A 24,867-nucleotide genomic window follows, 5' to 3' on the forward strand; every position below is an offset into this window, starting at 1 on the left:
TGTTACGACACTTTTTTTGTTCGCCGGAAAACAAACATTCGTCAATCCTTTTATGACAAAAATCATGTAATTGTTGCAAAGCTATAGGCCATAGTTTTAAAAAACCTAGATATTTTTGACAGGAGTTTTTGACTGGTATATTGCCAAGAATTCCCAAAGAAATGGCTATTAACAGAACAGCTCCTTGCAATTGTGGATTAACTGCCATTTTGTCGAAAGATCTTCCTCCAGACTATTAATGTAAAGTACTTTGAGGTTGATATCGTGGCCGTTTTGCACTGATATCAAGCTTCTTTTATATTCAAGTTATTTCCGTCCTCCCTGTAAGATTAAAATATCGCGATAAACTACAATCTTTAGGAAAAAATTCACAGTATATCATTTATATATCTTTTATTATTACTTTCGCCCTTTAAAGATTGCAAAGAGTTCTTAATATAGAATAACTTGCCGTTTCATTTTATCTTGCCAAAGATGTCGTTTTTAAATGCTTCGTGCTTTCTATATTTTGCCTTTGCTGTTTATCTGTGCTATATATTTGTCAGTCAGCAATTAAACTTAATGGCTTCCAGCGACAATAATTTTTAAATTATCTTATTCATATTTTTCCAACCCGAGCTGATTTTAGATGAAATTGAAAATGAAAGTAAAATTAGGCCCAAATTCTAATTTCTACTTCATTCGTAGGTCTTTTGACACTTTTTTTGTTAACCGGAAAACAAACCTTCGTCAATCCTTTCATGAAGACAAAAATCATGTAATTCTTGCAAAGCTATAGGCTATAGTTTTTAAAAAATCGTAAATATTTTGACAGCTGTTTACATAGGGACGAGAAAACGGAATTCTGTTGAGGAAATACCATTTATCACTTTACATTTCTTATTTCATCAAAGCACAAATTGCTTGTCACTGCACACTAAAATTATGTATGCATCATCTTGTTGTTAATTACGCTGTGTTTGCGCAGACAAAATAGCCTATGTTCTGTTACATTCTGCATTGGGCAAACGTCTATAGGAATAACTAAAAACAGAGGCGCAGTTAACTCGACAGAATGGCTATTTTTTATTATTTCTAGGGAAAATTAATTACATGCAGAAGATTAATATACTACAATACGGACTACGATCATTCAATATGTAAGAAAAAAACTGTCTTGGGATTTGAAAGCCTTATTTTTGCTTTAGAAGGCTACAATTCCATTGTAATATTTCGTATCTATTTTAAAGTCTTCGTTACACCAGGAAGCTAAGCTTCGTAAAATCACGAATGAACAGGAAGAGTTATTCGCAATTGATAAAAATAAAGGAATTAATTAAATCACTAAATAAATTGAGAAATGAGAGCTAGTTCTTGACACTCTTTCAGCGGCCATTTTTGAACCAATATTTTATATATTTGGTGTATATGACATCAAAGAAGAACAGAAGCTCTAGGTTAAAGGGATACAGCAATAAAAATTATCTTCGTCTATTTTAAAATAACATCATGAATATTTATAAAATTCGTTTACGGATTTTGGTTAACTTTATTACTTCTGAAAATATTTTCGAATGAGATTATCTTCCATCTGCCATTTTGGATGTGCATATTCTTGGTCGGATATATATGCATGACGTCATACTGACCTGGGTGAAAATTCGTTTTGTAACTTCAAGTTATAACGATTCAGCGAAGTGATAGTTTCATGGTACTACAATCGCATGTATCACAAATTATAGAGTTCTAAACTAAAAGGTAAACATGTAGTTGTAATTTCTTAAGCGTTAACCCGGCTTTAACGTCACGTAATTGGATGTTATTATAAAACAAAATGGCGGATACATCTCGAGATCCGATGTTTTTGATCGCTAACATCTTGCGAAGTATAGCAAGACAAAAAAACATTGTAAAAAGGCTTTATACGAAGTGTAAATTTCCTTTTCAAAAAAAAAAAGAAATAATTTTTATTGCCATATCCCTTTAAAATAAATATCGTCTCAATAATAATTATTATAGTCTTAAAAAGTTATATCATACACTAGATGACTGCATGCTCATGTCTTTGTCTACTGTCTAAATTAATATGAGTCTCATAAACCTCTGTTTTTTGTCGCCTTTCGCCCAAGCTTGGCAAGGGGACTTGCATTTTTCGACATTGTTTAAAAAAGGAAAATATTGTTTTATCCAGTGCTCCATAAACGAATGGATTAATAACTGAAGTCCCAAATATATAAATCGTGTAGAACAAGAAAGTATAACTCGGTATCTTTTTTGATGTACTCTTTAAAGCCATCCACATAACCTGCAGTGGAAATCCTGACACAATAAAGGAAACGACAATCACAAAAGAAACAAACACTGGTTTTGTATTCCGGATTTTTGGCCGATGAAGAAATTCAGACGAGTGTCCTTTTGGGACTTGATTGCGAGCATCCATGCTGGAAATTGTTTTATTGCGTGTTAGAATTTTTCGGCCTATCTTATAGTAAATGAAAGATAGGATTGTAACAGGAAGAAAGAATTGAACACACGCGAGAAACCATGCATAAGCAAGTTTGAGTGATTCTGATGGCCATTTCTCATAGCAACCGTCCTCTTCATGAAATGTTAACACCATGGCGAATGGAAGGATGCAAATTATTGCGAACACGTGGACACAAACTGCAGCGAAATTCAAAGTTCTTCGAGTCACAGGAAGTTTGAACGGATGGAGAATTGCTCGGTAACGAAAAGCAGAAATTACAACAAGAAAATTTGCCCCTGCTGTAAACACTGCCGTATGTGCTGGCTTCCAGATCTTGCAAAGAAGATGGGAAGCTGCTGCGATTGAAGGTTTAGCGGTAAACATGGAGTATATATCTGGTGTCACGAACAGTAAAGTACATAGATCGCAAATTGCCAAGTGAAGAAGAAGATAATAATGGTTGTTCTTGAGTAGACTTCGTTTCAGAGATATGGATACTACAACTGGTATATTACCAAGAATTCCCAAAGAAACGGCTACTAACAGAACAGCGCCTTGCAGTTGTGGGTCAAATGCCATTTTGTCGAAAGATCTTCCTCCAGAGAATTAATGTAAAGTACTTGGAGGTTGATATCGTGGCTGTTTTGAACAGATATCAAGCTTCTTTTATATTCAAATTATTCCTGTCTTCGTTGTATAATTAGAATATGGCGATAAAACAATCTTTAAGAACAATTTCACAGTATTGTTTATCATTATTTCAGTCCTTTAAAGATTGCAAAAACTTCTTAATATAGAATAACTTTCCCTTTCGTTTATCTTGCAAATTAAGACGTTGTTTTCAAATGCTTTTTGCTTTCTACATTTTGCATTTGTGTACAGATAGTTGTTAAAAAATGTGCCAGATGAAACTGCATTTCATTTATAATCTGACTGGCTCAGAGATAGTCCCTTTTTTATCTGTTATGTTTATCAGTCAGGCGCGTTTTTTATCTAGTTTAAAATATTGATGTGAAAAACATGCGAAGATCTCATGATGAACTGTAGACTTCCTATCCTAGACTTACTTTGAGATATAATAGAAACAAACGATGAAATAATATACATGGCAAAATTACTCGCATGTGATTTGTCCATCACGAGGCCATATTTTCAAAATTGAGGCTAAATTACAGGTCAAAATTACATAACGCTGCATGATTAGAATAATTTGTATTTGTTGCTTATAGCAACAGCGAGGCGAACGTGACGAAAAGTACTTATAAGAAGCTCCAGTTCATGATAGCTGCTATCGAAGAGACAGAAATATACTTGAAAAAAATAAATTTAATGGGTTCTAGGGAAGATAAATTTTAAATTTATTTTATTCATATTTTTCCAACCCGAGCTGATTTGGCCAGAAATTAAAAATGAAAGTAAAATTAGACCTAAGTTCTACTTCTGTCCTAATAAATGATCACTGGACGTCGTTGCACTTTGTCAACTGCCTCGAACGTTATGAGCGCGCGGCATCTATAATTATGTTTGGTGCTTAGAGTATCATATGCCGCGACGTTCTTAGAGTCATTGAGCTTTCGACAATCTACGCGGTTGTGCGACCGTTACGTGTGGTTCTTTTGCATCATTACTTCGTAGTGGGGTTGTATGTTCCGACAGCAGGGAATGTTTTCTTCAGGGTGATTATTTTATCCAGCTCCCTATTATTTTTATTCGAAATTGCGACTATATTACGCGATTTAAAACAGGTTATTATATTTATTAGACCGATATAAATTGTTTCTATACAAGTAAAAGACTGAAGTTATGGTTCCTCACCAAAATTGTCAATACATTTTTAGTCAGTTTCAATGCTGTTGTTCTATTTCTCCATGTTAACCAACTTATTGAATTTGTATTGAGAGATATTTGACAGCCGTGGCAAGAAAAAGTTTGCATGCATGCATATAAATTGTTTCAGCCTATAATTGTGAAGGCGATGATCGGGTTATCAGTGAATTTCTCCTCCGCGCTAAACTTGTTCTGCGTGCAATATCTCCAATATCTTTCTATCTCTTTCTGGCCGTATGGCGGCCAAATATCCGTCAATTATCGTTCCACTCAAAATAGAATTCCCAAATTCATATAGTTCACATTGAAACAACAGATTATTTGAATGGCCTTGGCTACTTTTTGGGCACCTTTTTATCTAATTTGTGTCAGTTCATGTATTAAGCTTCGCCAGACGCGAGCGATTTTTGTCCGCGATCATTTTTTTCCCTCCTCCTTCTCCCTCTTCCCTCCAATCAATTATGCTATAAAATGTACTAGCAAGGGAAATCGCCGAAAAATATCGCCTATATATAAATACAATGCTATTAAATTAAAAATAACAATGTTGTAAATTAAGGCACAATATCAAAGAACATTTAAATAACACTGACAGGGACAATTACAACGAAATACATCCGTAAGCGTTTCGGTATTTCATGTGTCTCATTTCGTAAATGAAAGCGTTCACAATCATATGCCATAGGAATCATGAAATACAACGCTCATATTGACTGACTGTTCATTGTCGTTGTAGATTCCTGCGACCATAGATTTATCGCAGATTTTTTACGTTGTTTCCGAGACACATTTAAAATTCGGAAATTCAGACGAAATATTGAAATGAGTGGAATATGGAGAAAGAAGACTTCTATAGAATAATGAACGCGGTTGGGTATGGAGCAAAGACTTTTGATTCTATTGTCAAATCTTTTGTACTGGACATGAAATATAGTGTAAAGACAACAAGTGGTTAGCCAAATGCCAGAGATTGCCAGGAAGACTCTTCGACGTGTTACAATCAAAGGATATTTCAGAGGTTTTACGATAAACAGATAACGATCAACAGTAATTGCGAGGAGTGTCGCCACTGAGGCAACCAGCAAAGACCAGATCGTAGAACGACTCAACTTACAAAACAATTCTTGATCGCTATCAATGTTTAACAATATCTGAATGAACTCAATGATCCATAGTGGATAAAATGTTAAACACACGAGAAGATCTGTGAATGCCAAGTTTGCTATCAAGTAAGATGTCGCTGTCTTTTCTTTACTCAACAAAACTGTGTAGATTATAACTGTAACATTTCCCAACACTGCAATAACCAGCGCGAAGAACTTAAATACAATTAAAGATAAAAACACATCAGAAGGAATCACGTCTGTGATGAAGTATGTTATGTTATTTGCCATTACTCTCCCTTTCAGGTTCACGATAAATTATGTTAAACTTTGAGTTACGAATTTATCTATTGTGAAATATGATTGACATACGATATTTACATAACGGAAGTAAAACCTAAAAAAAATTAAAACACATTAAATTAAACAAACAGCCTTCATGTACATGTAAATGTGTCCACCGCGATAATTACATGAAAAATGACTCGAAAAAGATATGACACAGTGATAGACATTTTCGAGAATAAAGTCATAACGTTGCTTAAAATTTAGAGCCCCCTTAAATAAGTGTAATTTATGCTCAAAAGCACTATCTTTATTCTTAAAAATTCAAATTTTTCGCTTCATTTTTTGTTTTAATTATTGCTGGGCAAAAGACACTGGAAATTTTATTAAGAATTTGGCGTATGGAGATTATATATGCATACTGTTCCATAATATATTATATTATAATATAAGATTTATAGTACGCGCGTGCTGATTGGTCAAGAAGGGTGTTTCAATTTAAGAATTAGACAACGAGGATTTGTAATAGACAATAGTCGGGTGTATATTAAAACCGTTTAGTATACACTCGACTATTGTCTATTACAAATCCTACATTCTGATTGGCTACTGAACCATTGTCTATTCGTTATGGTGAACTTAACGTTCACCCTACGGGCCCGTTTCCCTTGTTCCATTATTTCATTTGGCTATAAAATTGAATTAATCCCCGAGCCGGCGCGAAGCGCCGTGCGAGGGTACTAATTCCGCTGGGAGATTTATTACACCCGGGTATTGTGACAGAACATAGCGGAATCCAAAGTTGCTGAAATTCTATGTCGTGGACCGTGGACGTTCAATGGTCATGGTACTTGTGCGCATGCGTGAAATGCGAACGAGTGTGGACTGGTAATCAACGAACGTTCTGATTGGCTAAGACAGAGAGTTTGTAATTCAATGAGAACGTCAGCAATTTAACTGTCATTTCGTAAACATTTTTGTAAAAACGTTTCATAAACTTTGTGCAAAGAAAGTAAAACGAGAAGAAACAAGATATATGAAGCATGACAGATAGCAAAGATGAACGTGAATACAGTCAAAACAAAGCCGTGTAAGAGGAATAATTCATAATCTGCAAGCTTATAAATGTTTTCAAAGACAAAGGGTACGTGTTTACTTTGTTTATCTCGTACTTGTTTCGCGGTAAGAATGAGCCGTATTTGTATACTTTTCAGCTTTGTATGCCGTTCATTTGTTAAATTTTCAGCTTTTTCTGCAAACGCATAAACCTTTGAAGGGCTATTACACCTTTGCTTTAACTTCAAAAAGTGTTTTTGAAAGTGTAATTTGAATTTTGGTATCAAAAATACACACTATATTTATAAAGTATACTGAAACTTTTAGCCGCCGGCGTTGACTGCAATTACAGAATAAAATAACATTTGAAGTTTTTTCTTTGTCTGTGAAGATTTTGTACTGTTTTAATCGTTTGAAACTTCGATTTTAAACTGTTACTTAATTGCTGGCATGGTATAATGCAGCAAAATTGAACGGGCAATGTTTACACTAGCTTTGTGATTATTTTTGTATTGAATGATGGAAACTTTAAGACTGATTTGAGTTTTGTGTCATTTCATAATATAAGTTTAGGTCAGGTTAACTCAAGAAGTTGTGTACTTGGTTTGAAATAGCGAGGGGTTGCTGCATGCATGTATTTCTAGTTAGATTATTTTTTGGTGTAATTGCGGTGTATCGATTATTTTCTCGAAATTATATATCTAGGTACAGGGTGTATACTAGGTACAGGGTGTATACTCGCCTTCGTTGTCTATGAGCGAATAGTCAACTCAGGCTTCGCCTTCGTCGACTATTCGCTCATAGACAACTCGGACTCGTTGTCTAATTGTTGATTAGTATACACAGTAGCGTAGCCAGCCTGCCGATTTGTCCCGCTATGCTAATATTTAGGTGTTCATTGACTGTGAAAACAATAAATTTCTAAAGAAATGAATAATTATAATAACTCGAAATCTACATAGCGGGACAAAATCGTCAGGCTGGCTACGCCACTGAGTATACACCCAACTATTGTTAAATAGAAATTTTTAATTGTTAAATACAAATACAGGAATTTTCCCGCCGAACTTGACAAGCAAAGCGTTGTAATGTGAATATGTAATCCCATGGAATTATAATATTTGTACAAAATCTTTGTATTGAGTTAACTTATTATATTATTATGAGTTATATTTGGGGAACTCAAAAAAAGGTGGAAAAACTCACCCTACGGGCCCGTTTCCCCACTGATTATTTCACGTTCTCCCAAACTCCCAAGCGTGTTTCAAAAAGAAATTAAATGCATACATACTGTATAGAAACACAAAAAATGTTTTCTGTTTCTTTATTAGTCCATGCAAATGTTAAATAGTATGGATATTATAAATTCCATACTATTTCCAACTGGAATCCATACTATGTCCATAATATGGATTTTGAAAAAAAAATCCATTGGGAGCCGTTATACGCGGTCGAATTTCTTACAAATGAAATGAAAATATGATGAAAAATTTACTAGATTGAAAAATGCCGCCCTGTGTAATACCGCCCTGTGTAATACCGCCCCAACAGGCCAATTTTGTGAGAATTGTTCTCTGCTTTATAGAAACTTTATTTGCATCTTATTCTGTTTTCAATCATTCGCCAGTCTTAGTTTTTTATAAATGGTATATATTTTTGACAGGTGTTTACATAGGGACAAGATAAATGAATTGTGTTGAGAAAATACCATTTATCACTCAACATTTCTAATTTTATCACTGCACAAATTGCTCCATCTTGTTGTTAATTATGCAGTGTTTGCGCAAACAAAATAGCCTATGCTACATTCTGCATTGGCAAACGTGTATAGGAATAACTAAAACAGAGGCCCAGTCAATTCCACAGAATGACTATTTCATTTTGATTATTCTCAAGAAAATTACTTACAGAAGATTAATATACTACAATAAACGAACTACGATCATATACAATATGTAAGAAAAAAGCTGACTTGGGATTTAAAAGATTTGGGCTTTATGGCCTGTTCATATGGGGTGGGATAGCCCGGTTAGCTGGGATGATGACGTTGTGGTGAGATCTCGCCTTGTACAGTGTTTTCATATATTTTCAAGTTTGTGTTCACATGGAATGTGAGCTAGATCAGTTAGGTGGGATTGCGGTGTAAGAAAAGTGGGATCTCAGTTAAGTGGGATAATAAGTGGGATAATAGGCGGGATGAATTGCATATGAAATGACTTTCAAACTTACCTCAGCAAGCTGAGCTGTCCCGACTAACAAAGCTATCCCACCCCATATGAACCCTTAGAAGGCTACAATTTCATAGTAATATTTCGTATCTATTTAATTTTAAATTAATCGTTACACCAGGTTGCTAAGCTTCCAATAATCACAAATGAAGAGGAAGAGGTTATTTGAAATTGATAAAAATAAAAGAAGTAATTAAATCACTAAAAATATTGAGAAATGAGAGCGAGTTCGTTGGACTCTTTCATCGGCCAATTTTTGAACACATATTTTATATACTGTGTTTCGTGTATATGACATGAAAGACGAACAGAAGCCCTAAGTTAAAATAAATATCGTCTCTATATAGTTTTAATAAGTTATATCATACATTAGACGACTACACCTGTCTTGTCTATTGTCAAAACTGAGTCTCATAAACCTCTGTTCCTTGGCGCCTTTCGCCCAAGCTTGACAAGGGGGACTTGCATTTTTCGACATTGTTTAAAAAGTGAAAAAATTTTCTTATCCAGTGCTCCATAAACGAATGGATTAATAACTGAAGTCCCAAATGTATGAATGGCATTGAACAGCAAAGCATAACTCGGTATCTTTTTTGACGCACTCGTAAAAGCAATCCACAAAACCTGAAATGGAAATCCTGACGCAATAAAGGAAACGACAATCACAAAAGAAACAAACAACGGTTTTGCATTCCGAATTTTTTGCCGATGAAGAAATTCAGACGAGTGTCCTTCTGGGACTTGATTGCGAGCATCCATTCTGGAAATTGTTTTATTGCGTGTCAGAATTTCTTGGCCTATCTTATAGTAAATGAAAGATAGGATTGCAACAGGAAGAAAGAATTGAACAAACGCGAGGAACCATGTATAAGCAAGTTTGAGTGATTCTGATGGCCATTTCTCATAGCAACCGTCTTCTTCGTGAATTTTTCGCACCATACCGTATGGAAGGATGCAAATTATGGCGAACATGTAAACGCTAATTGCAGCGAAATTTAAAGTTCTTCGAGTCACAGGAAGTTTAAAGGGATGGAGAATTGCTCGGTAACGAAGAGCAGAAATTACAACAAGAAAATGTATCCCCGCTGTAAACACTGCCGTATGTGCTGGCGACCAGATCTTGCAAAGAAGATGGGAAGTTGTTGCGATTGAAGGGCTAGCGGTAAATATGGAATATACTTCTGGTGTGGAGAGCAGTAAAGTACATAAATCGCATATTGCCAAGTGAAGAAGAAGATAATAATGGTTGTTCTTGAGTAGACTTCGTTGCAGAGATATGGATACGACGACTGGTATATTACCAAGAACTCCCGAAGAAACAGCTATTAATAGAACAGCTCCTTGTAATTGTGGATCAACTGCCATTTGGTCGAGAGATCTTCTTCCAGCCAATTAATGTAAAGTACTTTGAGGTTGATATCGTGGCCGTTTTTCACTGATATCAAGCTTCTTTTATACTCAAGTTACTTCCGTTTTGGGCGTCTTCGCTGTATGATCAAAATATGGCGATAAAACAATCTTTAAGAACAGTTTCACAGTATCATTTATTATTACTTCAGGCCTTTAAAGATTGCAAAAAGATCTTAAGATGCCGATGGTATAGATCAAACGAATAAGCGTAATGATTAAAATGTAATATAGCCAATAACTTGCCCTTTCGTTTTATCTTGCAAAGACGTCGTTTTCAAATTCTTTGTGCTTTCTACATTTTGCGTTTGCGTACAGATACGGGATTTTAGTGGTGAAATGTACCAGATAAAACCGTATTTCCTTTATAATGTGACTATAATTTGTATATGTTGTTTGGGAACAGCGCAGCGCACGCGACGAAAGCACTTAAGAAGCTCCAGTTCGTGATAGCTGCTATGGAAAAGACAGAAATACACTTGAAAACAATTAAACTTAATGGCTTGCAGCGAAGATGAATTTTAAAATTACTTATCACTGGACGTCGTTGCACTCTGTCAACTGCTTCGAACGTTATAAGCGGCTTCTATATATAATTATGTGCGGTGCTTTGAGTATAAGGGCATTATTGAATTTGTATTGATAGATATTTGACAGCCGTCGCGGGAAAACGTTTGCATGCATGCATATAAATTGTTTCAGCCTTTACTTGTGAAGTCAATGATCAGGTTATCAGTGAATTTTTCCTCGACGCTAAACTTGTTCTGCGTGCAATATCTCTCGATTTCTATATCTCTTTCTGGCCGTATGGCGGCCAAATATCCGTCTATTATAGTTCCAGTCAAAATAGAATTCGCAAGCTCATATAGTTCACCTTGAAACAACAGTTTATTTCAATGGTCTTGACTACACCTTTTTATCTAATTTGTTCATTTATTAAGCGTCGCGATAATGGCGTAATGAGTAAATTTAACATAATTAATCGATTAGTTGCCGCGCTTATACAACTTCATAACTTCTCTAGCAATTGAAATCGCCGACAAATATCGCCTATATAGGCTTAATTGGAAATAACCATTTTGTAAATTAAGGCGCAATATTAAAGTTTTTAATAACACTGACAGCGACAATTACAACGAAAGATTTTAAAAAGTATTTGTCCGTAAGCTTTTCTGTATTTCATGTGTCTCATTCCGTAAATGAAAGCGTTCACAATCGAATTTATGCCATAAGAATCATATTGAACGACCACGTACCAAATCATTTCACATGAGCCGCTACAAAAGTTTTTCAACATTGCCCCGATCATAGTTGGTAAATAACAACAAACCGCCAAGATTATTATTACAATGGAAAATGTTTTAACTTCTTTTAATTAAAACGTGAAATAAACGAAATACAATCCTCATATTGACTGACTGTTCATTGTCGTTGTAGATTCGTGCGACCATAGATTTATCGCAGATTTTTTTAGGCTATCTTTAAAGTAGGGAATGGGGAATGGGGAATGGGTGAATGCGAGAATGCGGGAATGGGGAAATGCGGGAATGAGGGAATAAGGGAATGGGGGAATAAAGGAATGGGGGAATAAGGGAATGGAGGAGTAAGGGAATGGAGGAATAAGGGAATGCGGGAATGGGGAAATAAGGGGATGGGGGATATAAGGGAATAAGGGAATGAGGGAACAAGGGAATGCAGGAAGGGGGGAATAAGGGAATGGGGGAATAAAGGAATGGGGGAATAAGGGAACGCAGGTATGCGGGAATAAGGGAATGGAGGAATAAGGGAACGCAGGAATGGGGGATTAAGGAAACGCAGGAATGGGCAAAATGCGCAGGAATGGGCAAGCAAACCGCCAAGACTATTATTACAATAGAAAATGTTTTAACTTCTTTTAATGCGTGAAATAAACGAAATACAATCCTCATATTGATTGACTGTTCATTGTCGTTGTAGATTCGTGCGACCATGGATTTATCGCAGATTTTTTTAGGCTATCTTTAAAATAGAGAATGGAGAGTGCGGGAATGGGTGAATGCAAGAATGCGGGAATGGGGGAATAAGGGAATGGGGGAATGCGGGAATAAGGGAATGGGCCGGGGAATAAGGGAATGGGGGAATAAGGGAATGGGGGAATTAGGGAATGGGGGAATAAGGAAACGCAGGAATGGGGGAGTAAGGGAATGGGGAATAAGAGAATGGAGGAATAAGGGAATGGGGGAATAAGGGAATGGGGGAATAAGGGAATGAAAGAATAAGGTAACGCAGGTATGGAGGAATAAAGGAATGGAGGAATAAGGGAATGGGGGAATAAGGGAATGAAGGAATACAGGAATAAAGAAATGGGGGAATAAGGGAATGGGCCGGGGAATAAGGGAACGCAGGTATGGAGGAATAAAGGAATGGAGGAATAAGGGAATGGGGGAATAATAAGGGAATGGGGGGATAATGGAATGGGGGAATAAGGGAATGGAGGGATGAGGGATTGGGAATAAGGGAACGCAGTTATGGAGGAAAAAGGGAATGGGGGAACGGTGAACGAGTGAGCGGGGAATAGGGGGATGGGGGGAACCAAGGAACAGGGTAAAGGTAGAACTATGAACTCAATGAGCAGCTATAAATTAATAGTAACAGTCTTGCATGAGCCTGAAAGAAACAACTGTTAGTATATATATTAGGCGTGTATACAGTATTTTGGCTCTTGGCATCTAGGATGCTACTTACAAATATATTTATTGTTATTAATGCCAACCTGGGCGGAAAGTGTTAATTGTTATTGTGAAACTCAGGCACTCTTGTATTAGATTTTACTACAGTGAAAAATCAAAATATACTTGCCTTTCAGAAAAAATTGAAACTATAAATGAGATAATGGTGTTGTTGTGTGCTAGTGTGTTCATTTAGTTAGCAAGAAAGTGTTCTGTGTATATAATTTTCATGCATGCATGTTCGCATTTGCTTTCACCAAAATCTATAAATGAACCCACTGACCCTTAACTAAGGACTGTCATCCTTCATAAGCGGGTTGGGGGGTGAAGAGAAAAGGGTAGCTAGGGTAATTGCATGAAAATGAAGTGTTATTAACAATATAAATCCTTTATCATTAAAATCTTCAACCAGGCATGAACTAGCGCTGTACAATCCTAAATCATTATACATCAAGTGACTGACGTACATCAGCAATATATAGTCAACATATTTGCTCTTTTCCAATCAGCATACAATCTACAAAGCTAAAAATCTTAATGAGTCTCGGGCCTATATAGCTAGTTATATAAAAACATTATATCAGAAAGTATTTATATATATTTATATATATACAATTTAACTCTAGCTTTTTCAAAATGGTTGTATATTTAGATTGGTTTACTCCACTGATTTTATACAACAAACCTTTTGAGAAACATATAATTGTGATGAATATGTTTTGTTGAAAGAAACATTCTTGGTTACAGTGAAACAATAATGTGCATTTTGTGAATAACTTGGTAATTATGTAATAAGCAATGTTTACACTTTATAATTATTAAATACTTGATAAGAAATCTAGATATCTGCTGTATAAACCTCAAATTGGCATGCAAACATTGCAATACTGAATACTATGTATGTTTATTACCTTTAATTTTATGACATTTACTCAAATACATAAATACTTCCTGTACTACAAAGTCTACAATAGATATATCTAAATGCCCTACTTGATTATATATTTTCTGATATAATGTTTTCATATATAACTAGCTATATATAGGCCTGAGACTTCTCACTAAGGAATTACTGAGACTCATTAAATAAAATTTTAAGCTTTGTATGCTGATTGGGAAAGAGCCAATAAATTATGTTGACTATATAAACTAAATGAACACACTAGCACACAATAATATCATTATTCTATTTATGGTTTTATTTTTTAACGAAAGGCATGTATATTATGATTTTTCACTTTGCCAAAATCTAATACAAGAGTGTCTTAGTTTTAACACTTGCCAGGTTGGCATTAAAAACAATAAGTATATTTGTAATTAGCATCCTAGATGCAGAAAGCCATAATACTGTATACACGCCTATGATGTGGATAATATATACTAGCAGTTGTTCCTTTTAGGCTCAAGACTGTTACGATTAGTTTAGCGTAACGTTTTATGAGAATATGTAATCCAATCGAATTATAATATTTGCACAAAAACTTTTAATTGAGTTATATTATTATAATATATACCACTTATTAACCGAATTTGAGGTCCCTACTAGAAAAATATCAGACCGAGGTCTTGACAGGTCTGATATTTTTTCAGTACGGACCGAACGTATTCGGTTAATAAAGGATTTATTATATGGCATACAGTATTTAGTTTATTTATTTATACAACGCCCTGCAGCATTCTTGACGGCTCTTTCGCCAGCCAGTCGCCAAGCAAGCACTGAAGTGGCTTCCAAAACTTTGTTTTTTACTCGTTAAATAAGAATGATACAGTAATATAAACAAAAATCAAAGATGAATAAATATATTCACATGTACCAAATAATGCTCTTCTTCGTCCATTTTCCATCGATATTTTTCGTGTCAAAAATAAAAGTGCAAGCTTGTTTTTGTTCAGAAATATGAGAATTCGCCGTTACTACGGCAACGGTCTAATACTGGGGGATTCCAGACCGGCAAAGAACCAATCAGCGCATGCCATTTAGTCACAAGACCGCGTGTCATATAATAATGTGAGTTATTGGGAGAACTCGAAATATAAACGTGGAAAAACTCACCCTATGGGGCCGTTTCTCCACTGAATATTTCACGTCTGTTAAATAGTATAAGCTCACACACAAGTTATTTTATTCTATTTTAATGTCAAATTCCAGTTCCTAAAAGCGCAAGCTTTTTTACAAAACAATAGAAAAACATAACATAACGTTCGGGGCGTCCGTGTTCAATCTTAAGGGGCAATTCTGCCCCATGCTTCTGAGCGCCCCGTAACATCTCCCTCCTTCTGAGTTAAACATAAACGTTTTTCATCATACTTATATTAGTTTTCAGTCACGTAGTCTTCAAGATATGCCGGTCTACGTGTTTGTCTATTTGATGTTCTCACTGTGCTCCTGGGAGTGGTGTGCTCTACAGGTGGCTGAGGAATTGGTTCTTCAGATTCAGGCTCCTGCTGCTGGCCTGGTGTATTCTGCTCTTGCACTGGCAACTCTCCGTCTACATCTGCTTCTGAATCGCCTAGCTCTGCAGTTTTCCGGATATGCCTGCGATTTCTTCTATAGTTTCCTCCATCATCAGTTGCCACAATATACGACCTTGGACTAACAATCGCTTTCACCGTCCCTTTCCTCCACCTATCCTTTCCTTTCTCGGGCATCATACGAACCGCATCACCGACCTTGAGTGGTGTAAGCTTCTTGGATCCTCTATTGTAATAGTAGGCTTGTTTAGCTCTTGCCTTTTTCAGCTCTTGCTTTGTTGAATGCGTACAGGTGGGCTCAAGCAGTTGGCGCGAGATTGGAATTTGGGATCTTGTTCTCCTGCCAAACAATCGTTGGGCGGGCGAGGTAGTCATACCTTCCGATGGCGTGTTCCGGTGTTCTAGTATTGCCAGGTACGGATCTGCTTTCGCATCCAACGCTTTCTTCATAATTCGCTTTGCTATCTTCACAGCACTTTCCGCTTTCCCATTCGATTGAGGATATCGAGGCGACGAGGTCACATGCTCGAATTCATATCGTGTGGCAAAATCCTGAAACTCGCGGGAACTGTATTGAGGACCGTTGTCACTGACTACCCTCTCCGGTATCCCGTACCGTGCCATGTGTGCCTTTAATTTGTGGATTACTTCAGTGCTGGTCTTCGAGTACAGTCTATCCACCTCTATAAAGTTAGAGTAGTAATCTACTGTAACAAGATAATCTTTGTTTCCAAACTCAAACAAGTCTGTTGCAATCGACTCCCATGGACGCGTTGGGACTGGAGAACTCATAAGAGGTTCTTTCTGGTTTATTGTTCGGTACTGCGCACAAATATTGCACTTTGCGATGAGATCCTCAATGTTTTTGTTCATTCCTGGCCAATAGAATACTTCCCTGGCTCTTCTGAGTGTAGCCTGTACCCCACCATGGTTGTAGTGAAGTTTCTCTTGCATTTCAGCTCTCAATCCTTCTGGCACAATCAATCTCTCGCCTTTAAAGATAACTCCATTTTGTACGGTCAACTCGTCGCGAAACGGGTAATACACTCGTAATGCTGGAGACACCTCATTCTCTGTGTTTGGCCACCCTTCTTTCACAATTCTCACCAGTGCCTGCAGGTTGCTGTCTGCCGCTGTGTGCTCTTTAATTTGGGCTAGAGTAGTTTCTCTTACTGCTAGATTCTGCAGCATGTCAATTTGCTCTACTTCTCTTTCCGTTATTGATCTTGTGTCCTGCATGATCATCACTTCCTCGGTCTCTCCTGGTCCTTCGACATTTGGCTGGTGGGAAGTTGCTCGACTTAGCGTATCTGCCATAAACATAAGTGGTCCCTTCTTGTACACGACTTCGAGCTCAAACTTCTGGAGTCGTAGCATCATACGTTGTAGGCGCTTTGGTGCACTTAGTAGGCTTTTTTTTAGGATTGACTCAAGTGGTTTATGATCTGATTCTACTTTTACGTGTCGACCATACAGATAACTTTCAAATCTCTCCATCCCATACACGATGGCCAGCATCTCCTTCTCTATCTGAGCGTACTGTACTTCGGTTGGTGTTAACGACCTTGACGCATATGCCACTGGTTGGTTGTTCTGTAACAGGCAGGCCCCAAGACCATTCATGGATGCATCACACTGCAGGACTGGCATTACATCAGGGTCGAAGAACCGTAGCACTGGTGGTTCTGAGAGCATCTGTCGGATTTCCTCCAACGCTTTCCCATGCACATGCTTCTCCCACCGGAATTCATGTCCGTGCTTGATCAGATCACGTAGAGGTGTAGTGATCTCAGCTAACTTAGGGGCGAACTTTTGCACATAGTTCACCATGCCAAGCAATCTCTGTACTCCCAACTTGTCTGTGGGGGCAGGCATGTCTCTGATGGCCTTCGTCTTCTCGGGGTCGATCTTCAGTCCATTCGATGTCAGACGATGGCCCATGTAGCTAACCTCTTCGAGTCGAAGTTGAATCTTGTCAGGGTTCAGCTTGAGACCCTTCTCTCTACACCGTTCCATCAAACCCCTGAGGTTCTTGTCATGGTCGAGATATGCCTCTTCATCTGTTGCACCACTGCCATAAACAAGAAGGTCATCTGCGATGACTTTGACTCCAGGTAGACCCAACAAGATATCGTTCACACGTCGTTGAAACTCTTCAGGTGCGGGTGATATGCCGAAGGGCATTCGCAACCACCGATACCGACCCCATGGAGTGCCAAAGGTTGTTGCATATGAACTGGCCTCATCCAGCTGGATATGCCAAAACCCGTTCTTGGCATCAAGGACTGAGAAACAGCGAGCGTGGGCCAAATCCGGTAGGATCTCATCAATGGTGGGTGAAGGGTAATGGTTACGCTTGAGGGCTTTATTTAATGGTTTGGGGTCAATACACAAACGGATGTCCCCATTCTTCTTGACTGTAACAACAATAGCCGATATCCAGGTCGTCGGCGTATCCACTGGAGCTATGACATTCGTGTCAACTAGTCGGTCAAGCTCTGCTTTGAGTTTGTCTTTTACAGCCAGTGGAATCCTTCGTGTTGGGAGCTGGACTGGGGAAATAGTTTCATCAATCTCTAGATGCAGTTCCCCTGGTAAAGTTCCTTGACCTTGGAACAGTTCTGGATACTCCTTAATGAGATACTTTTTGGTGATAAACTTGGGTGCATCTTTGACGCTCGGCGTAGTTGTAAAAATGTTCTCTTTGTTAACAACAAGTAAGTTCATGAGCTGACTGGCTTTAGCCCCAAGTATGGACTTGCAATTCTCTTCCACAACCATAAACTCTATGCTGTACTTCTTGTTATTCTTAGGATTGATAACTTGGAGCCTTGTCTTTCCAATAGGCTTCACTTCTGACCCATTATACATTACCAGAGTTGTGTTTGTCTTCACCAACTTCTTCTCGATAGGCTTTTGGAAACACCCTGCCAGTGTTCTTTTAGATAGTACGTTTACTGCTGCTCCACTGTCAAGCTGGAAACTTTCAAGTGTTCTGTTAATCATCAAGGAGGCACTTGGTTTGTGGGTGTATTGATCAGAGTTAACAGCACCCACCTCTTCTTTGGTCTCCACCAGAGCTATATACTCTCCTTCTGACGAGTCTGTATCCGTATTGATGCCGGATACTGGCTCTCTTTTGGTCAATGGTCTTCTCTGAGCATTGCAGACGACTGCGAAGTGGTTCTTTCTTTTACACTGTGAGCATGTTTTGCCCCAAGCTGGGCATTTGAATTTATCTCTGAGATGAGATTTACTGCAAAATTTACACCTTATTAGCCCTTCGTCAGCTCTTTTCTCAACTGGCTTCCTCTGCTCTTTGTGCTGTTCTTTGCTAACAGCCAACACTTTCTCATCTTCAGCTTTCATCGACTCGAGTTGCTTCGCCGTCTTCTCCCAAGACCGAACTATATCTATGCTTTGTTGCAGGGTAAGCTTTGAGACTTGCAATAATTTCTTTCGTGTGGCGTTGTCCTTAATACCCATAACAATACGATCTCTTATCAAGCTGTCTTCCAAATTACCAAAGTTACATGTCTTGGCTAATGTGCGAAGGACTGCGAAGTAAGCATCGACCGTTTCGTGTGACTCTTGATCTCTTTTATTAAAACAGTACCGTTCGTACGTCTCATTTGTTTCTCCAATACAATACTTTTCCAACTTACTTACAACAACATCGATGTCTTTTCTCTCTTCTTCATTCGCGAAATCCAAACCGTCCAAGACATCCAGAGCATCAGCTCCAATGCACGTCAACAAAGTCGCTGTTCGCAGCTCTTTGTTTGTACTAGGGTCACTAGAGTCCCGCAGCCGTGCGGCAAGTTCGTAGTTGCGCCAAGCACGATAAAACCTTTTCCAATTCGTTGCCAGGTTACCGGTCATGGCCAGCTGAGGTGGCATTGGCAAATTCACCGGAATTTGCACCACTTTAACCTCCTGAGAAGGCTGAGATGCCGTTGAGGTTGTCGCTTGCTCATGGTCCGTCATATTTTCAATCAGACACGATCTTCTGAAATACTTCACTCGTAATTTTAACACAAGCTCCTGGAATGCTTCACACGATAAGTCTTCTAAGCGATAAGTAACTGTTTACCTCACTCCTGGTACCATGTTAAATAGTATAAGCTCACACACAAGTTATTTTATTCTATTTTAATGTCAAATTCCAGTTCCTAAAAGCGCAAGCTTTTTTACAAAACAATAGAAAAACATAACATAACGTTCGGGGCGTCCGTGTTCAATCTTAAGGGGCAATTCTGCCCCATGCTTCTGAGCGCCCCGTAACAACGTCCTCCCAGATTCCCACGCGTGTTCCAATAATTGTATAGAAACACGAAAAATGTTTTCTATTTCTTAATTAGTCCATAGTATGGAAATGTTAATTAGTATGGATATTATAAATTTCATACTATTTCCACCTGAAATCCATACTATGTCCATAATATGGATTTTGAAAAAAATCTCCGTTGGGAACCGTTGCTCCAATTTCTTACAAATGAAATGAAAATATGATGAAAAATTGATTAGATTGAAAAATACTGCCCTCTGTAAAACCATCCCTACAGGCCGATGTTGTGAGAATTGTTTTCTGCTTTATAGAAACTTTATTTGCATGTTCTTCTGTTTTCAATCATTCGTCAGTCTTACGAAACTTTTTTTGTTTGCCGGAAAACAAATATTCGTCATTCTTTTTATGACAAAAATCATGTAATTGTTGCAAAGCTATAGGCCATGGTTTTAAAAAACCTAGATATTTTTGACAGGAATTTTTGACTGGACGTATATCAGTTGCCAAGAATTCCCAAAAAACGGCTATTAAAAGAACAGCTCCTTAATGCAATTGTGGGTCAAATGCCATTTTGTCGAAAGATCTTCCTCCTGAAAGTTAATGTAAAGTACTTTGAGGTTGATATCGTGGCCGTTTTGCACTGATATCAACCTTTTTTTACATTCAAGTTTTTTCCGTCCTCGCTGTAAGATTAAAATATCGCGATAAAACAATCTTAGAAAACAAATACACAGTATCATGCAATTATTATTACTTCAGGCCTTTGAACATTGCAAAAAGTTCTTAATATAGAATAACTTGCCATTTCGTTTTATCTTGCAAAGACATCTTTTTCAAATGCTTTGTGCTTTCTACGTTTTGCATTTGTGTACAGATACGTGATTGTACTGAAAAAATGTGCCAGATGAATCCGTATTTCCTTTATAATCTGACTGGCTCAGAGATATTCTCTTTGTTTATCTGCGCCTTGACTTTCTTTGAGATATAATGGACTCAAACGATGAAATAATACACAAACCAAATTACTTGCATGTGATTGGTCCATCACGAGGCCATTTTCACACAATCGAGGCTAAATTACAGGTCAAAATTTCATAACGCTGCATGATTAGAATAATTTGTATTTGTTGCTTAGCAACAGAGTAGCGCACACGACGAAAAACACAGCTCCAGTTCATGATAGCTGCTGCTATCGAAAAGACAGAAATATACTTGAAAACAATTAAACTTAATAGCTCCCAGCGAAGATAAGATTTAAAAATTATTTTATTCATATTTTCCCAACTCGAGCTGATTTTGGCAAAAATTGAAAATGAAAGTAAATATGGACCCAAATTCTACTTCTGAAAACTTCTGTCATAATAAGTGATCACTGGACGTCGTTGCACTCTGTCAACTGCTTCGAACGTTGTAAGCGGCTTCTATAATTATTATGTGCGGTGCTTAGAGTATCATATGCAGCGATGTTCTTAGAGTCATTGAGCTTTCAACAATCTACGCGGTTGTGCGACCGTTACGTGTGGTTCTTTTGCATCATTACTTGGTAGTGGGGTTGTATGTTCCGACAGCGGGGAATGTTTTCTTCAGGGTGATTATTTTATCCGTGCAGCTCTTTATTATTTTAATTCGAAATTGCGACTATATATATTACGCGATTTAAAAGAGGTTATTATATTTATTATTATTATTATTATTATTTTATTATTATTAAAAAATACACATAAAGTAGCTTAGACAGCTAAATTACAATGTGATTTACAGGTTCATAAAAATAATTTAAGAAATATTACATTTTAGAATTACAATAATTCATACTCTAATCTATATTACAAAACTAGAAGTAAATTACAAAAGCTATATTTTAAATATTAAGAAACTAATAAAATAGTTAAGAATCATCAATTTTGAGATTGTACTTACGAATCGCATATACTAGAGGACTATTTCTAAAGCGCTCTGTTCTGCATTTAAAATTGTAAATTTTATTTACATTAAGTCTCGTGTCTCTCTCCCGTAATTGACCTACAGTTGGTGGTAGCAAATCATTGAGTTTATGTGAAGGGTCCTTTATATCCTTTATCAAGTTTATGCACATTAACTCTCTTCGACTTTCCAAAGTTTTAATACCACATTCAGTTAATGCTTGTTCATAATTCTTTTCCGGGCATATATTTTCATTGCACGCTTTTGAATTCTCTCTATATCCCTAGATTGTTCCTCTGTCAAACTCCCATGCCAAATTTGAGCTCCATATTCTACGATTGATCGAATTGCCGAAGTATAAATAGTTTTCAAGTCATCTCGCGGAGCATTATATCCTTTTAAAATTTTTAAAAGATATAATCGTTTAGCTGCCTTTTTGACAATGTATTCCGTATTTGTTCTCCATTTTAGATCATCGTCTAACCACAATCCAAGTAATTTATACGAGCTTACTCTTTCTAGGATGCATTCATCGACTTCTGTTGCAGGAATAGCTGTTCTATCCTTTCGAAAGTCGATAATCATCTCTTTGCACTTTTTTGGGTTTAACTCCATTCTCTCAATTTCCGCAAAATTCTTTACCGAATTAATTTTTTGGGGTATATTACCAATTTCCGTGCCAGAGATATGATTGTGAACATCCAGTGCCTCACTAATCGTTGTATCGTCCATGAAGAGAATCGTATCTTCATCCACAACGACATCATTATTTCCATTTCCTACAACAGCTTCTGCTATAACACTAGGTAACATATTAATTTTAACCACAAAAGCAATAGGTCCCAGCTTACTGCCTTGCGGAACGCCTCCCATAACATTCGCAAAATCAGATACTTCGTTTCCAAACTGTGTAAAATGAGATCTCTCGTCCAGGTACGATGCATACCATTTGATCAGAGCAGGTCTTACACCAATTTCTCGCATGTTTTCTAAGAGTTTATTATGATCGATAAGGTCAAATGCCTTTCGGAAATCCAAAAAGACTATTCTTATCACTCTGTGCAGTTCATCCAATGATTTATGCCACTTGTGTATTAAATTAACCAGCGCATTAATTGTCGATGATCGTGGTAGACCCCCATATTGAGAATCAGAAATTTTTTCATCGGTATCTTCATATATCCACTGAACAGCAAAAGATTCTTGAACCTTTGCTAGGACACTAGTTAAAGCAATTGGTCTTAACTCTTCAACATGCGTACATGGTACAGATTTAGGGATTCCAGATACCTTGTATTTTTTCCAGATCTCAGGAAAAATTTTTGATTGAAAAGATTCATTAAAGATTTCGGTCAAAGGTACAGCAAAATATTTTGTAAAAATCTTCAAGATCTTCAGAGAGGGATCATAAGGACCAGGAGCTTTATTAAGGTTAATTTTACGCAATTCTCGTTGTACCTGGTCGACAGTAATTAGAGGTAGATTCTCTATACATTGAAATTCCAACCAATTTTCGTTCACTTTCGGATAATTCTTAGTTAAGTTTGCAAAATAATCGTTTATATAATGAGCAGACTGCTTATCATCCATCTGAAACCCAGTATTGGGATCCAACATTATTGGTTTAGCAGTTTTCTTGCCGATCAAGCCCTTCATTTGTTTCCACCAAGATTTAGGGTTGTTTTTAAAGTTTGGACTTACTTTATTCTCGTAGAAATCAATTTTCGCTTTCCGAATTTCTGCCGAGACTTGTCTTCTGAGACTTTTCACACGCTCAACTTTTTTATTTTTAAAAGCCATATTCCTTTTAAGAATCAACGATTTTATTTTAGCTGTCATAAAAGGTTTATCCTTACTATAAACTTTAACCGTTTTTTCCGGAAAATATTCAGAAATCATATTCTCAGTGACCTGAAGAAAGGTATTGACTTTTTCATTGATGTCGGAGGTGTAAAGAACCGAAGACCAGTTATAACTTGCTAGTAGAGATTCGAAATTCTCTAACTGCTGCTGTCGGATTTTTCTCACTTTGATTTTAATCGTAGTTCCTTTCTCCGTAATATGAGACTTGGACTTCCAGCTGATGATATTATGATCCGACGTTGACAGTGGGGCTAGGATTTCCGGAGTTTCGTAACAGTCAGCCATGTCAGTGAATATTAAATCAAGGATGTTTCTGTTTCTGGTAGGTTGCGTTACAATTTGTTTAAGATGACAATGCCTCTTTAAACGGTTTTGTTGGAACCCATTACTATCTGGATTGAAATCGCCTCCTAGAATAATTGCCGTATGTGGGCTTTCTAGACAAAGCTGGTCATAACAGTTGTTGATATAATCATAGAAATTGTCAATTTCAGATACATTTAGGTTTGGTGGAAGGTATGCGCATCCTACTGCAATCCTTGAAATTGATCTTGGTAACCACTTTGGGCGGATAGTAATCCATAAGCATTCAAACAGTTGATCGTTTAAATCATCACGCGTTTTTAGTGGTATACTTTCATTGACATATATTGCTACCCCTCCACCTCTACCACACAATCGATCTTTTCTGATAATGTTCAGACCAGAAACATTCACAACCTCATCAGGGATTACATCTCTTAACCATGTTTCTGTCACAAGAATTAAGTCAGCAATATACTTATCTCTAAGGATTTCAAGTTCATTTACCTTATTGACTAATGATCTTGCATTCAGATCATAATATTAGGGACAGCTCTATTATTATCCAGGGGGCGTTGTGCTTTTTCAGGGTGGATTCTGATACAGTTATTAACGCAATGCGTTCTGACATTGTTATTTGGTGAACTTTGTCTCTGTTCTGTTATTCTAACAGGAATACTTTGTGTGTTATTTACCTCAGTACTGTCCGACAATGTCACAGGAACAAGGTTTCCTGTATTACGCTTTGATAAACGTGAGCGATATTTACGTTGGGTTATCACAACGGGAATATTGTTGAATCTGATTGGAATGTGAGCCATTAGACGTATGTTGAAAAATTCCCATGATGGGTGGTGTTAAATTTGATTTAACGTCTAATGGAATTTCTAGTGCTTTTCGATTGCCACAGATTACATTTGACAAATCTTGGCCAGAAACCTTCCGATTGAACTTCAGA

At 37.2% G+C, this 24,867-nt stretch overlaps 2 protein-coding genes and 1 long non-coding RNA gene across 3 annotated transcripts; 1 reads left to right on the forward strand and 2 right to left on the reverse strand.

Moving 5' to 3' along the window:
- Positions 1 to 2,020: 2,020 nt before the first annotated feature.
- On the reverse strand, positions 2,021 to 5,891 carry LOC114519740 (octopamine receptor beta-2R-like). The gene is made up of 3 exons (XM_028539908.1): positions 5,822 to 5,891; positions 5,163 to 5,570; positions 2,021 to 2,298 (listed from the first exon to the last, which is right to left on the reverse strand). Exons 1-3 carry the CDS (start codon positions 5,889 to 5,891, stop codon positions 2,021 to 2,023), a joined length of 756 nt encoding a protein of 251 aa, XP_028395709.1.
- Positions 5,892 to 15,373: 9,482 nt separating this feature from the next.
- On the reverse strand, positions 15,374 to 19,519 carry LOC114519741 (uncharacterized protein K02A2.6-like). The gene has a single exon (XM_028539910.1). The coding sequence runs from the start codon at positions 19,517 to 19,519 to the stop codon at positions 15,374 to 15,376; it is 4,146 nt and encodes a 1,381-aa protein (XP_028395711.1).
- A 2,485-nt stretch (positions 19,520 to 22,004) lies between these two features.
- Positions 22,005 to 24,428, forward strand: LOC114519863. Its single transcript, XR_003686628.1, has 3 exons — positions 22,005 to 23,664; positions 23,789 to 23,928; positions 24,101 to 24,428. It is a non-coding gene; the product is annotated as an uncharacterized LOC114519863 (long non-coding RNA).
- The last annotated feature ends 439 nt before the right edge of the window (positions 24,429 to 24,867 follow it).

This window comes from Dendronephthya gigantea, unplaced genomic scaffold, assembly GCF_004324835.1.
Source record: "Dendronephthya gigantea isolate DGI-Jeju-01 unplaced genomic scaffold, DenGig_1.0 000014F, whole genome shotgun sequence".
NCBI classification, from domain to species: Eukaryota; Metazoa; Cnidaria; class Anthozoa; order Malacalcyonacea; family Nephtheidae; genus Dendronephthya; species Dendronephthya gigantea.

What these genes read in the sequence shown, in the direction of transcription:
- LOC114519741 (XM_028539910.1), bottom strand. Translation starts at nt 19,519, where the DNA reads ATGACGGACCATGAGCAAGCGACAACCTCAACGGCATCTCAGCCTTCT.
- LOC114519740 (XM_028539908.1), bottom strand. Translation starts at nt 5,891, where the DNA reads ATGTCTATCACTGTGTCATATCTTTTTCGAGTCATTTTTCATGTAATT. An exon ending in CGCGGTGGACACATTTACAT is followed by an intron (nt 5,571 to 5,821) that starts GTACATGAAGGC and finishes TGGTTATTGCAG; the next exon opens with TGTTGGGAAATGTTACAGTT. An exon ending in ATTTGACAATAGAATCAAAA is followed by an intron (nt 2,299 to 5,162) that starts GTCTTTGCTCCA and finishes TTATTGTGTCAG; the next exon opens with GATTTCCACTGCAGGTTATG.